At 40.5% G+C, this 15,654-nt stretch overlaps 1 protein-coding gene across 1 annotated transcript; it reads right to left on the reverse strand.

The window, feature by feature from the left end:
* Positions 1 to 12,075: 12,075 nt before the first annotated feature.
* On the reverse strand, positions 12,076 to 14,883 carry LOC113013753 (B-cell receptor CD22-like). The gene is made up of 8 exons (XM_026154901.1): positions 14,860 to 14,883; positions 14,682 to 14,723; positions 14,344 to 14,455; positions 13,827 to 14,180; positions 13,471 to 13,701; positions 13,100 to 13,348; positions 12,324 to 12,587; positions 12,076 to 12,167 (listed from the first exon to the last, which is right to left on the reverse strand). Exons 1-8 carry the CDS (start codon positions 14,881 to 14,883, stop codon positions 12,076 to 12,078), a joined length of 1,368 nt encoding a protein of 455 aa, XP_026010686.1.
* Between the last annotated feature and the right edge of the window lie 771 nt (positions 14,884 to 15,654).

Here is a 15,654-nt window from a genome sequence, read left to right on the forward strand (position 1 = left end):
TAATGTTTGGTCGTTTACGATTAGGTGGGGGCCGTTAGAGGGTATAAGAAGCTGTGTAAACCGTCACCATTTGAGACTTGCTGTGACCCTCTTCAGGCAGCTCTCCCCATCATGATGGTTCTAAATGCTCTTTGTGTTGAATTGTATGGAAATAAATGATTGTTGATTGAGCATATATACACCGAGTATTGTCCTTCCTTCAGCCCAAAGATTCAAAGAATTGGGAGATTTCAACAACTTGGTGCCGTGTGACCCGGATCTTTGGTGTGCTGAGGAGGGGCAGATTTGGCCTTTGGTGAGATCGTGGGGCAAGGTGAACAGAGGACCGGTCCAAATATAAAAAGGTAAGCACAGCCTGTTGTATTATAAATACCAAATGTGCATATTGGGCTTTCCAAATTAATCTGTTCACTGAGTTACACGTATTTTCACAGTAAATTTGTCGGTGTCTGGTTTTTGGCGCAAGATACTAACAACATAAGTTGAGGCTGAATTCCAGTGTGTTAAATAAACTGCTTCTACCGAGATACTAATAACATACTACGTTGGACTAGTTGCAGCCACTTTACCTTCCACATTTAATTTTGTGTAAGACTGGCTTCTGTAGCAATAATACATTAGAATTTCTTCTGAAGACGCGGCCATTAGTTCAGTACATTGAAGTCGAGGGTTTGAAGTTTGTTTATGGTGTCGGTTACGTCCTGGCTCTTGCCGGCTATGAAACAGAAGTTGATTTAAGGAAAAGCAGATGCTGGCTCACAGTGCGGTTAAACACTGGCAACGCGAAAGCGAAACACGTCCGTAGGTTTGGTTTATGATACGGCCGTGTTCCGGTGGTACGGCCGTGAAGTGCAGTAGTGGTTGGTGCTGGTTTTAGTACATTGAATAGAGGTTTGACGATGGTTTATGGCGTCAGTCGAGTCTCAAGGGCTGCGGTCATAAAACAAAGTAAAATTTTACTTGCCAAGAAGTACATAGAGCAAAACCTGGTTTATGGTGTCGGGTATAACTTCAGGGGACGCAGGCATCACTTTTATGATGCGACTTTGCCCCGTTGTGGCGGTCATAAACGCAGAGAAAGGGGTATTTGGGCTTTGATTGTGCTTCAGAAGAATTTTAACAGTTGAGCTCAGAGGTTTCTGTGCAAATTTCTGCTGATGAAAAAGCGCTCTCTGTGTGTCTCCCTGTGAGTGAGTGTGTGCGAAGCTGCGAAGCTGCGAAGCACGCTCTGGGTGTTGTTTGGTGTGTAAAGCGCGCTCTGGGTGTTGTTTTGAGTGTGAGTGAGGCACGCTCTGAGTGTGTTTTTTGTGAGTGTGAAGCGTGAAACACAGTGACAGTGACGGTTGATGTGTTTGAATAGGAGGACACTAGTGCGAAGAGGATGCTTTAAGATCTAAGGTTGACGCCTAGTGTACCTGTGGAAACTAATTTTGTTCAAGGTGTGGCGACCCTCCTGGTCGTGGACGCGCGGCCAGGCCCAGCGGCGTCTGGATGCCAAGGTGGCAACTTGGGAACTGAGGACTCCCGCATAGCTGCAGAATAACACTGGAACGGCCGTGTAATCACGGGTTCACATTTATTCTGGAATAGAACAAGAGAATGCTTTTACATCTAAGGTTGAGTTCTATCATAGGTGAAATATAAAAAGGTTGAATTCCTCGTTTCAGTGGTTGAAATTGTTGTGTGCCTGTCCCCTGACGAGTGTGAAATTAAATAAAGAGGGAATTTGGAGCCACATAGAGATAGACGGGCATAATAGGGTGTATTACTCTGTGGTGTAATAAAAAAATAATAATAAAAATAAAAAAGAGAGATAGTAAGAGGTGTGTAGTGGAGAATTATGGAGGAGTACAGAGAGGAATGTGTTGAGAGACTGGCGTGCAGTCTGCGCTGTAAAAGGTAGGCGTGTTGCCTGCTTATCTGTTTAACAGTGATGAAAATGAAATTAAATAAATCTCTTAGTGTGTTAATACAGGAAGCTGCGGACCTGGACCAACTGCCCCCACAAGCACAGCGGCCGAAGCAAAATTATAAGTAATGGGAACCACACTCAGCAAGAATCCGCAGCTGTGAAAAAGACAGCAGCGAGGAGAGAATTAGAGGAGAAATTAAGAGAAGTTTTAACACATAAAATTGGGGCCAACAGACTTGTGGAGGTTGGGAAGGCGTCCGGAGCATCACAACAAAAAGGTGAAACAAAAACACACAAGCAGAGAAATGTGAGAGAAAGGCTCCTTTTAAGGTAACGCCTAGTTTGAGAAAAAGTTAAAATTAACCTGCCTGCCTACAAATGCACACACACGCAATGAAGAAACAGCTTACACTCATGAACACGTGAAGATTTTCCAGCAAGGCTAAAGCAGCGAAACTTAACATACACCTGTTGTTAAATGATAAATACATTACTGACAAATAAACTCTCTGGGTTGCAGGACAACAATTTAACTTCAAAGAAAAAAGACACTGGTCTGACCAACCAGTGATGACACGACAAATTTAGGGGTTAAAAGATTCAAATTGTGACATGTTTTCTGTGGACTGATTAATACAAGTGATTACTGAATGAAAGAAAATTTCTTTTTGGGCTTTTAAACATGATCTTAAGAATTTTAACATGTATCTGTGTTGTCCTGTCAGCTTGGTGGGTCATGAGTTGATTATATCGGGAGAGAAAAAACAAAAAAAGGGGGAGAGAAGGCTGACACAGGGCCTGGCCCCGTTGTTTCTCCCCTCTCTGAATAACAGCCAACACAACATCATTTTCCTGTTCGTTTGCTTTTGTTTTTTGTCTGTTCTTGTTTTTTGTTTTTCTCTATATATATTTAATTACAGGCTGCTTTGCCGGCCCTGAAAGCCGAGGCTGACTGGACTCCTGCTCTCCCCCTATGTGACCCTGACCAAATGCTGTAACAGCTGGACCCACAAAAACGATCTGAAAATGTCAACAGTGCTGCAGGAATGCGATCTCAGGCAGCAGGGACGGAGAGCATTAAATCCAAGGCCCGTTTCACTACACGGGGGAAAATTCCCAGACTGCGTCAGCTGACAGAGCTGTGACGAGACGCCCGCCAAGCCCGAATGAAAAGTAAGGCCGAGCAAAAGAATGCTGACCTTGATAAGTCTGCATTCACACTGTGCAGGACAGTGATGGACCAACACGATGATCGGGCAGCAAAAAGGGCGTGACCGAGACAGGAGGAGTAACTGAGGACAGAAGGCACCTCAGAATGGACAAAAAACACAGGAGAAGATGCAGGTTTCACCTGCGGTGAGCATGGACACTGGAGAAAGGACTGCCCCAATTGGGGTCAGAACCAGGACGGACTGAACTTCGAGCAGCAGCAGCAGCAATGGTCGCAAACAGACTGAAAAGGAGGAGGGCAGGACCCCAGGGCACGCTTCAGGCCGTGGTTTACCCAGAACACCAGAACAGGAAAGTGATGAACATAAACACACACACACACACACACACACACGTCTACACACACACAGATTCAGAATGAAGTGAAATACACACATGAACATGTGCACTCGTTGCTTGAGTGAGAAATGACACACACACACACACACACACACATTGGAATGCTGATTCACTGAGAAGTGATGCACACACACACACACACACACACACGCTGCTGCAATGCAATGAAGAATGCTTTGCTTATGCTGATATGCAAAATGCTGCACACAAACATCCCAATGTATAATTTTTATGAGGAGCCATTGATTACTTAGAATGTGTTTTATGTCACCCAGAGGGCATTTATGTAGATTTTAGGAATAAGGTCTAAAACAGTTTGGTTATGAAAACAATGTCTGTGCGTGATGTCTGTTTATGGCTCAAGGCCTTGACTGAAGTCTTTGCTGTGCTTCACACAGCCCTGGTGAGGAACAGTGGCACAGAGTGAAAATGATGAATTAATAGTGTAAGTTTAGGTTGGAGTACGGCATTTTCTGTGATTGAGATTTAATTCAAGGAGGAACAAAAGGTGTTACGGCACCTGAGCTTCTCATTCCCACACAATATTGTCCCGGCAGGAAGCAAAACGTTCCTGTGAATTTTTGGTTGATTTTTTGGTTTTGCTTAGCGCTAGCTTGATGTTATCAGTGAGCTTTGGCTTGTGTTCTTTCTCGTAAGCGAGAGAGGGATAGTTTTATGCTTGGACATGTCTGCAATGGGCCCTAGTTTGTGTTATTTTTATTAGTATTTTGTTGGTTATGTCTGTTTTTGTTACAGTGCACTGAGATAAGAAAATCTGAGAGGTGTGATCCACCGGTGGTGATATGTTGATATTTTGTGAGTTTTATGATTTAACAATCAGCTCTTTAAACCAGGCCTGAAAGATTGAGATTTAAAGCGCTATGAAATATTCTTACAAAAACAGTTGCAAAGTGTGTTTCTCCATGATTGTAATTGGCTTGGGAGAAATTCACTTATATGGGACACTGATCACATGAGAAGTCCTGAGTCTAAAAGGATTGCAGCGGGTCAATCCAGAACAAAAGAACAAAGAATTGTTTTCCTTTTAAAATGATGACGTCATCTTGTTGGTGATGGAGGCTCGAATAAGTCGCGCGGGAGACTCCATTATCAGCAAAATCTGGTATGAATGTGTGTGGATGAATGCATGTGAATGGACTGTGATGGACTGACGACTAAAACTAACTGACTTGATACTGAGACAATGACTGCACCCACTTTAGGATTAGTAAATGCCAATAAACAATTCACCCAGCCGGCAAGAGAAGGGTGGATGCTTCGCTTTGTTTTGTTTTGTTTTTTCAGGAGCAGGAGGATAAGAGAGACTGGAGGAGGAGACTGTAGCTTCACATAAGTATGAACTGCAGACTTAACACTTTGGTTGCTGATTCTGAGTTACTGATGTTTGCATTAAGAAAACTGTGCTATAATAGCTGTGTTTTGATTAAGGTATCATGTTATATTATTGGGAATGCCAAATGCTACAGTGGAGAAAACTTTTGATATCACTCATGACTGGAATATGTTACTATTAACCTTAGCAGGCCACTGTAAAAAGTCAATTAAATTGTATAGAGGAAAACCGCCAAAACTTTAACAATACCTATGAATGACTTGACACATTCAGAATAGAGATATGCAATAATAAACATTGGGCCACGTGATTTAGGTTCTCGCTTGAAATAGTAGGTTATTAAAAGTAGAATATAACCGACAGGGACATTTGATAGGATGTGGTACTGCAAAAGAACAAGAGCAAAGTAGAGAAAGAAAAACCTATTGTGTTTAGTTTGGATAAATTCAAATTAAAATGTACCATTACACTCAGAGGATCAATATGAAATAAAACATATGCAAAATCTGTATGAAGTACATGACTGATAACTGTTCTGTTCTGTCCTGAGCTTTTGTTTCTATAGCACCCACTTGACCACACCAACAGTTTTCACACCAAAGGAGGGTAATTGCGAATATTTGGGGGAGGAATATTACTAAAAGTGGGAAAGCTAAGCCCTGAGGGGGGTGATAACGCCATAACTTTTACTTATGATAAAAATTCTTCAAATTTTGACAACAAGCATAAAATTTTCCAAAACTTAGAGACAGAACAGAGTTCTTAATTTTCTAGCTCCAATGAATTGACACATGGGAGTGTGTCAAAAAGGGGGGAGTTGAGTCCGAACAAGCTTATAATGTGTTAGACTTAGAAATGGTTCATTAATTTTTGATTTCTTTTACACACACATAGATTATGATTAGAATAAGTTCCTGGGTCAGAGAGTCCTGAACATAATATTTTAAACCAAATTTGAATCATTAGAACAACAATGGATAACAATATTAGATTATCAAGGCTAGGGAGAGAGGTGTTTTGGTTTTCTGTCTCTTGCAGAGAAAGGAACAGACACCAGACGGGGACACGGAGATGTGAGGACCCTTCACAGCAGAGGCAGATGTAGGGACTGCCGAGACAGCAACTGGGGTCAAGTGTCATGGCGTTTGGGCTCCTGGAGAAGATGGATTCCACAAACACAGCAATAACCATGAAGGGGTTGGCGAAAACCAGGAACACCAGACCAACGAGGTTCGAGAGACTCTTGGGAAAAAGGGGGACACGGCGGTGACCCCAAAACACACAGATCTTTGTTTGAAATCGGGGCAGAATAATCCTCAGAACTGTGCAATGACTAAAGGGTGGTCGAACCCCAGAGGTCGAAGAAAGAAGCTGAGAATCACCCAACTGGAAGACACTGGTAGCTGCAGCAATAAAAATAAAGGTTAAAAGCTCCTTAGACAGAGGTTCTAGTCTAAGTACGTTTGAAAGGTATAAGGTGGCATCAAAATGGGAGTGGAAAACTGGAGCACCAAAATAAAGCTGTGGGAGAATTGGGGAGTGATGGGAGTGTCATCTGTAACTGCTGTTATGGTTGTAAATCTAACTTTGCTTGCATCTGAACTGCGTAAAACACAGAGGTCATCCCACATATGGTCCACCCGTTAAAGGGGGACAGAGGGCCTCAGGACCAAGGAGAACTGGACCTTGCGACCCTGGAGTGCATGTTATAAGTGATCTCTTTTAAGAGATCAAAGGGGGAATTATCAGATTATTCTGTTATTATATGTTACCTTATATATGTAATCAAAGTAGTTGAATTAGAATACTGCTGTAGATCATATTATACCCTTTAAGATAGAGCGTGTGATCTGTATGTAGTTTAGTTCTCATTATACTTTTGAGTTAAAAGAACATATTCACATATTAGTTCATTAGATAAGTGTGCATCACTCTGTATCCTTGATCTGCTGGGAATGTATTACACTGTTTTCTTGACATGCTTTACTGTTGAATCATAAAAAGAAGGTTGTAAGCAGGAGACTCTGTGTCTAAGACAGGGGAGATAGACAGACCACATTCCACACCCCCACCTTACAGAAAGCAGAGAAACAACGGCCGAGGTCATAACTTAGGCGCCGTAAGAGAGAAAGAATGTTAATGTTTGGTCGTTTACGATTAGGTGGGGGCCGTTAGAGGGTATAAGAAGCTGTGTAAACCGTCACCATTTGGAGACTTGCTGTGACCCTCTTCAGGCATGTCTCCCCATCATGATGGTTCTAAATGCTCTTTGTGTTGAATTGTATGGAAATAAATGATTGTTGATTGAGCATATATACACCGAGTATTGTCCTTCCTTCAGCCCAAAGATTCAAAGAATTGGGAGATTTCAACACTTTTAATAAATAATTATCTGAGTCTTACAACAAACGATTGATAGATTGATACATATATACCATCAGAACAGTGTACATCACTGTCACAACAGTATTTGTTTTCATTCAAAGGCTTTATGATTTTTCCTATAATGGTGGGCCAGTCTCTAGTCAAAAGGCCGATATTTTGTCCCAGTGACGTAGGCTAGAATCATGGCGGCGGTAAATGGCGGTCCAGGTGTGGGATTTCTCTCGTGGAAATATGCACATTATTTTTTTCCTTTCTATTGGTAGTCAAAGGAGCTTGCAAAGAAAAGCGTCTGGACTTCTTTAAGTTGCTTGAAGACGTTTGGTGGTAGGTGGCACAGTGCACTTGTGGCAAGTAAGCAAGCTAGAAGACTGGCAATCTTGCTGGGTATCCAGCTACGGAAGCAACACATTAACAAGAGAAGTCTGAGTAAAACCAAAGTTACTTTCCCTATTAACTAGTTACTTTGAAAGTAACGAGTAACATGAAGTAACTGAGTTACTTTTGATGGAAGTAACTACTAATGTAACTAAGTTACTAATTTCAAGTAACTTACCCAACACTGATTATGAGTCTGTGGTCTGGGAGAGAGTCCTGTAACTCCCTGTCTGCAAAATACAGTAAATAAACTGCAAACAACATTTTTTTTTGCAGCTGTTTAACAAAAAATGCAGCCAAGGTGTTTTTTAAACAAACATTTTAAACAATTTACAGAACAATCAGCTGTTCTGCATCAAATTTGATTCCACACAAATTATTTGTGCCACTCCAAAAAATAATTTCGGTCCACTATGAGATAAAGGAGAACAACAGCCTGATACCTGCAGGCCTGACAACAGGAGATGTATCACTCCTGTAACATTCAGCAGTCGCCTCATTGTTCTGACACACACAACAAAACTATTGACTACACTACACACTAACTACACAAAATTTGCACTAAACGTTGCAAATGTCTCACATCTCAAAACACCGCCGTCACTCCTAAAACTTCCTCCTGTATCTTAACAACTAAATGCCATGTTTTGATTGGTCGACATGGTACATTTTTCCAGCAATGGGAAACGGTAGGGGGTGTATTGGTTTTGTCTTTACTCACAGGCGGAGAGTGCGTTCGAGCGTTTTCCTTTAAAAAACAAAAACACCGTTTTCAGCGTTTCTTCCCACAGTAAATATGAACAACGGTAGTATCCAGGAAAACCAAACATTGCATTTTTTTTTTATCACAACTCTGGTTTTTTTGTGGCCTGTCAACACAATTTAAAAACTGGTGTAAAGTCCACAAGTTTTCCATCAATTGTTCCGTCTGTCCTGCTCATATCTCCAGTGGTTGTACACGTTGTCATTAACGTGGCTTCAGTCCACGTCAGCCCCTTTGCTAGCTAAAACACCGGTGTCACCGGTGGCACATATTTACTTTAATTTCAATTCAGGTTAGAATCTGTGCGCAACGCACATTTTTTCTGCGCAGAGACCGTGCCAATAGTGCACTATTGCGCACGCGCGCAGCTTAGAGGGAACATTGCGTGACATTCTTAAGCAACATCAGTGTCTATATTCTGTGTGTGTGTGTGTGTGTGTGTGTGTGTGTGTATTTCCAGCTATACCTTACATAGACATACAACCTTTCCATCCATCCATTTGCTTCCGCTTATCCTTTTCAGGGACGCGGGGGGCGCTGGAGCCTATCCGAGCTGTCATAGGGCGAGAGGCGGCGTACACCCTGGAAAGGTCGCCAGTCTGTCGCAGGGTCACATACGACCTTTCAATTAACTTAAACTGTGTGTATGAGGTATGAAGAAAAGCAGAAGTAAGCGTCTTGCTAAAATATAAAAACATGAACTTGCAGTAGGACATTTAAAGGTGTGAAGTCTTACACTTTGAGATAACAAACAAGACAGTCGGGTCTCTGCAGCTTTAATGGAAATTATAACATCAAGTTTGCTTCTTCTCATCTCATGGTGCACAAGTGCACACAGACTCTTATCAGACCTAATAAGGATAAGATACTTTATCGGCATACAAATGATTATATATTTCTAAGCATAAATGACAATACAAAAAATATCAATTCCGACATTGCCCACAGTACAAGATACTGAAAAACAAAGACTCACTGAAAGAAAAGAAAAAAAAAAAAGAATAAATGGCTAAAAATAATGGCTGGCTATTTTACAAAGGATGTGAATCTTCAAGAAACATCGACCTGCCGTTGCTGTACACGACTTGTTTGTATGGGTGCTTGGTTCAGCTGGTGATTCACCATTTAGCCAATTGGGCCACTTAACAGTTTGACTAAGTTTCTGTTTCTTACAGATATCCAAAACACAACACTAATCATCATGGTTTAATCGCTGTGAAAATGAGAAACAAACATGAATATTGCTGGTTCCCCTTTTTGCACACAGCTTAAATACCTCATAATAAAGCTTTGAATCAACACTGTTCTAAGATATTTATAACATTCAACATATTTCACAATGTGAGCTTTAACTGAAGTCTAAGAGAAATGATTTTGTGTATAACTACAATATATTTTATTGTAGTGTCTTTGCTTAACAATATCTTCAGCTTTTTTCTTCTTATTGGCAGCTCCCTCTATTATGGTTGAGTATGCCTGCGAATGACTTTTCATTGTGGATTCAGTGTCAATGAAAGTTATCTAAAAGAAGGTTGTTGATAGGTTTGTAGCTTGAACCTATTCGCTGAAACGTTGAAGACAATATAATTACACAGCAAGCAAGACACGAAGTAGCCAAAGTTCTTCATGTTTCTCGTGCGCGGGAGAGAACCGGACAAACGCCGTTCCTTCGCTTGACCCCAGTTGCTCTCGTCCGCTCCCCCGTAACACTGCTCTTTTATTGAGGTTACATGAATATGCATAGGTTCATTAACATATGACGTCTACATATAAACAAAGAGTACCTTGCCTGTGTGTGCGTGTGTGTGTGTGTGTGTGTGGGGTCAGAGTGTGACCCCTTAAACGACTTCCCTTAACCTGCTGGTCTGGAAAATCCAACAGTTCATCTATATGTAAAAAAGCACTTAGACTAAAACTGATATAGCTACGTTAATCCTACCGTAAAACAATAAAACAAGGTACGACCTCTCTCATGCTCCCAGGATGTAGGTGTGCATTCGTAGCCTGCTAAAGATCACACATCCTATCACTACACAATTGATTATACACCTCTAAGCATATATGGTTAAATATTTCTAAGCATAAATGACAATCAACAATACAAAACCTAACAGTTGTTCAACCACAGAAAATGACCTTTACAAATGAAATTAATCATGAGCTTGTCAAACTTCGCCTGTAGTACTTGTATGTTTGCACCCACTGTCATCACATCACTGATTTTTGTTTCCTTCCTACTCAGATTTTATGTTTTTTGTCTGAATTTAGATTAATTGTGCTAATAGAGTATGTCAAAATGAAAAAACAATCCCTTTAAATTCAGACACGTGATGTATTGCTGTAACTCAAAAGCTGGGTCCAAGACCCAGAGCCCTGACACCGTGAAGGTGAGTAAATGGACTCTTGTCCTGAATCACTGCTTGTGAGTGTGTCGGCTCCTTGTCACAGTGTACTACATAAAGGTAGACTCTAGCTAAATTGTTTGGTGCTGGTAAAGATCATTATGAGGTCAAGCTCATCATTATTTTTATCCTTGCATATGCATCCAATGACCGCTCTAATGTAGGTCACATATAGCATGCTGTGTCAGGTCTTGGGATTGTGCTTGTAAATCTATCCAGCTGCTGATAACTGGCAGAGTTTATAATCTTGGCATTTATTTTCACATCAAATCTAGCGATGTCTGAATTCATGAAGCAGTTATTTATGCTTTATGGTGTGTTCTACTTTTGTAATAATGTGTTGCAATGACAAGCATCAACCTCTGAAAGAGAAGTACGTGAAACGTCTATTCTGAAAAAATAAAGAGTTTATTTCAATTTGAAAAACTTGTTGCATAATGATGACCTCTGTAGCATTCACAGGGAACTGATCTTCAATATACAGAGCTGTTGTAGCTGCAGGTTTTTCTCTTTTGTTAACAAAAAACAAGCCGCAAGTGCTGTAAAATATTTTCTTCTAGATCAGCATCTTTTTGTTGTGAGAGCAGTTTTTACTGCATCTTTAACTTTTACAAACAAATGAATCTAAAAATACACCTCGGATAAGAACTTCTGTACTACACATAATCTGAACAGGTAAGAGAAGGCCAAGAATAAGCTGTAAGTCTAGTCTAACGTTCTGCTGCTGACAAATAAACTTTACATATCTGGAGCTAAAAGTAAAAATATAATTCTGTATGCATCAGCATCACTCTCCACTGTGCTGTTTTTTACTTTCTGTTTCCATCAGCTGAGTCCTGTTTATGGTTTGACTGCATCTGTACAAAGTAACAGAGTTTCTGATTAGATCTTCTCAAAAATTAGATGGTGAACTTTTGCTTGAAGGTTGGCCTGATGTTTCCATCCAGCAAACTCAAAACAGATTGTCATGGATACAATCAGATTTTTTTTATAAAATGTGGTCAAATGTTTTTACAGAAATTAACTTTTCTACTAAAAATCCATTTGTAATAAACTACTAAAATATTTACAATAGCATGGATAATGATAGTATATTAAACAGAGTAAGAGATTAGACAAGATGTTTCAACAACATCAATTCAATTCTGACACTGTCTCTATCTCACTCTCACCTCCATTGTCTCCATAAGTTCATTTGATTCAGCTGTAGATCTCCAAGGTTTCTTCTTGCTAATAACAAACAATCACATTTTAAATGTAAAACTATTAAATTAGAAAGTCAAAGACCACTTCTGCAACAGAGCAATGTTTTATTTTACCTCATCCACAAATTCACAAGAAGCAGAGGAATCAGCATCAGGACCACCAAAGTTAATCTGATAATATTCTGTATTATTATTGATTTCCCTAAAAAGGAGATAGAAATTTGATGTGATTGAGAGAGAGCATACACTTTGTTTTTGAAAACCTGGAGAGGAATCTTATTTTCTTTGTAACTGTTTTTTTAGTAATGCATCAATGAAAATTGTTGCAAAAACAGACTTGTAAATGTAGAAAGAGCACCTGTGACAACAGTGAGATGATGGGAGGTGGAGCTGCGACGTCCTCTTGTGTTCTGGGCTTCACAGTAATAACTCCCACTGTGTTCAGGTCTGAAGTCAGTGATGATGAAGTTCTGTCCAGATGCTTTTGCTGAGTCATCATCCTCCTTGTACCAGGTGTAGTTAGCTGCTGGGTTAGCATCACTGCTACAGGTCAGAGTCACTGAACTGCTCTCCACTAACTCACCAGAGGGACTGACTGACACAGAGGGAATCTTTGGAGCATCTGGAGGAAACCGAGAAAAATTTTTGTGAAATTTTTACAGCAACATTTTAATATTCAGTGTGAGAAAAACTCCACCAAGAATGAAAACATGACAGGAAACTGTTAATTACTGATATAATGATCAAATGATGTGATATGATCATAATTCATATGAAAATAAGAATTCTTATAATACTATGATATTAACTATTATTATAATTTGTGCCATGTGTGCTGTATATATTATATTAGAAATAGGTTCAATATTATTTGTGCAGATTATATCAGTAAGGAAGCTCAAATATTGATCGAAAACTTAAGGTGAAAGGGGCGTTAAAGAAGTGTGAACTTCTTCCAACTCATTTTTGATATTTAGCTGAATCAGAAAAGGTGAAGCGATATTGAAATGTAGTTGCGTTATTTGTATAGCCTTTTCTATTCTTTGCTCAGTGAACTTCTGTGTATTTTTTATAAGATGGAAATAAATTGAACACAACTCCCAGCTGATCACTGATCTGCTGCTGTTTACTTACACTGGACATCTATGAATAAAGACACAGAGAGCTGATCCTCAGTCTTGCAGTCGTAGATGCCTCTGTCCTCAGAGCTGATGGAGGCGAAATTATAAATACCTTCTGGTGTTAGAGGCAAGATTTGGTTGCCTTTGTACAAAGTGTTCTTAGCTGCTGGATTAGCATGTGTGCAGCAGGTCAGAGTGACTGAACTGCCCTCCACTATCTCACCAGAGGGACTCACTGACACAGAGGGAAGCTTTAAAGGATCTGCAGATAAAAGATTTCTTTATTAAAGTTGGCGTTTAAACTCATGTAACATTACAGCGTGATAAACTGTAGCTGGCTTGGAGCTGTGATATGTTGTTGGTGACACAGTGAATTGAACTCACACACTGATGGAGAGCGGTAATCCTCGTATCCAGAGAAAGCACAGGAGATGATGTCTCCAGGATTAAAGTAGTCTGTATAAGCAGAAGTTTGCTGTGTCGTGTTTTTCTGTCCGTTCCTGAACCAGACGTAAGAAAGACGACCAGCTGGACTGCAGCTGCTTTGACACTTCAGCTCTGCCTCAGTCTGAGTCTGCTGGACTGATATTATTCTGCTCACCCTCACCTGCAGAGCTGAATATGACAGCACAGCAGTGACATCATGTAGAGAGAGGCTTTATGTGTGGATATGTAAGTCTACCTTTGATATCTGAGATCACAAAAACAAAAACCTGCTAACAGTGTGTGTTCTTCAGTACCTGTGACACTCAGAGTTGTTCCAGGTAAACTATTCTTCCATTCAAAGCTTTGTGATTTGAATTTAAAGTGATACTCGGCTGAATCCCTCTCTGTCAGGTCTCTGATTCTCAGAGTGGAGCGTCCTCTCTCTGTTTCAATGACCTCAACACGACCTGCATAGTGGGAGTCTGTTCTGAGGTCCTCGGGGTGTGAGCGATGCTGCCACTGATGACTACGTTCAGGACTGAACCAGAATTTGGACACAGCAGGATGTGTATGACTGTAGATGCAAGAAATGTCCACTGATGAACCTTTGAGGGCACAGATGCTTCTGCTGGTGTAAGTCACTGTGTTACAGGTTTGATCACCAACACCTGAAATATATGAAACAGATTTGTTAGAGGAAGATTTGACTGCAGCACCACAGAGCAGGAGGCTGTTGGGACTTATTGTTGATTTATTGGCTTTACTGAGATATAAAATAAACATGAAGATGCAGCAACAACTTTTGTCAGTGTAAGACTGACGTAAACTCACACACTGGAGGAGAGGAAAGCTTCTCGTATCCTTTTACAGCACAGGAAATGCTGTCTGTCTGATCAAAGTATTTTTCAAAGGAAGACTCCTTTCTGTCAATATTCACTTCGTTCTGGTACCAGACATAGGAAAGAGGATCAGGTAGATGACAGATGCTCTGACACGTCACCTTTTTCCAAGAAGGATACAATTTTGGCCAAGTTTTTATCACTTGTGCCTGGAGAACTAAAAATTATACACAGCAAAATATAAAATATACACAACATTCATAGCTTGTAGTGTCCCAAAGTTCCACCAAAATATTTTATTTTGAAAACATTTAAATATAAAAATCTGACCTGTGACAGACAGATTGACTGCAGGTGATCCAGTATATTTCCCTCCTCGTTGGTTTGTCACAAATCTGAACTTGTACTCAGCTGAGTCGCTCTCTCTCAGGTCTGTGATTCTCAGAGTGCAGTCTTTGTTATCACAGTGATACTGAACACGACCTGCAAACTCTGCCTCTGTCCTCACATCCACAAATTCATCACCTTTCATTTTAGTAAACCACACAGCTTTTTCAACTACAGTCACTTTCCCATTCAGTCTGGATGAGTACGTGTAGGTGCAGCGTATGTCCACTGTTGATCCTTTTAAGGCACAAATCTGAGTAGAGGTGTAAGTCACTGACCAACCATCCTCACCCTGAACTGCTGAAACACATCAGAAACAAAACAATGAATTCTTCTGCTTTTAAAGGTGTGTCCACGCTCTCTGCAGTTAATCTGTATGTGAGCTGAGGCAGGAGGACACACACTCTGAAGTTGCAGCGAAGGAATTTCACCTGTGAGCCACGAGGAGGCTGAACTGAAGAGAAAGGTTTTTGTAAGAAAAGAGAAGTGAGAGAAATAAATGAGAAAAGCAGAAACTGATGTGTGGAACTTTACAGCTGATGGGAAAGTTTCTTACATCATGTCAGGGAGCAGCTGTGTGCAGGCAGGAAAAGATGCAGACTCGGAAGTGGAGCGTAACTCAAAAAATGGCTTTATTTACAGACTGGGGAAATAAACAATACAAACCTAAACTGGGAAAAGCTAGTGAGCTGACCACTCAGGAAACACATGGAAAATTCCACAAAACCAGGGATGACATGATACGGAACTGAGGGAGACTGTGACATAAATACACAGAAAGCTAACAAGGAACAGCACAGGGGACACAGCTGACACTAATAATAATGATGAGACGGGGAAAGACCAAACACAATATGATGTACACTGACGAGAGACTGTTAAAGTAAAACAGGAAGTACACTACAGACACACAGAC

This window comes from Astatotilapia calliptera, chromosome 3 (assembly GCF_900246225.1).
Source record: "Astatotilapia calliptera chromosome 3, fAstCal1.2, whole genome shotgun sequence".
Taxonomy (NCBI): Eukaryota; Metazoa; Chordata; class Actinopteri; order Cichliformes; family Cichlidae; genus Astatotilapia; species Astatotilapia calliptera.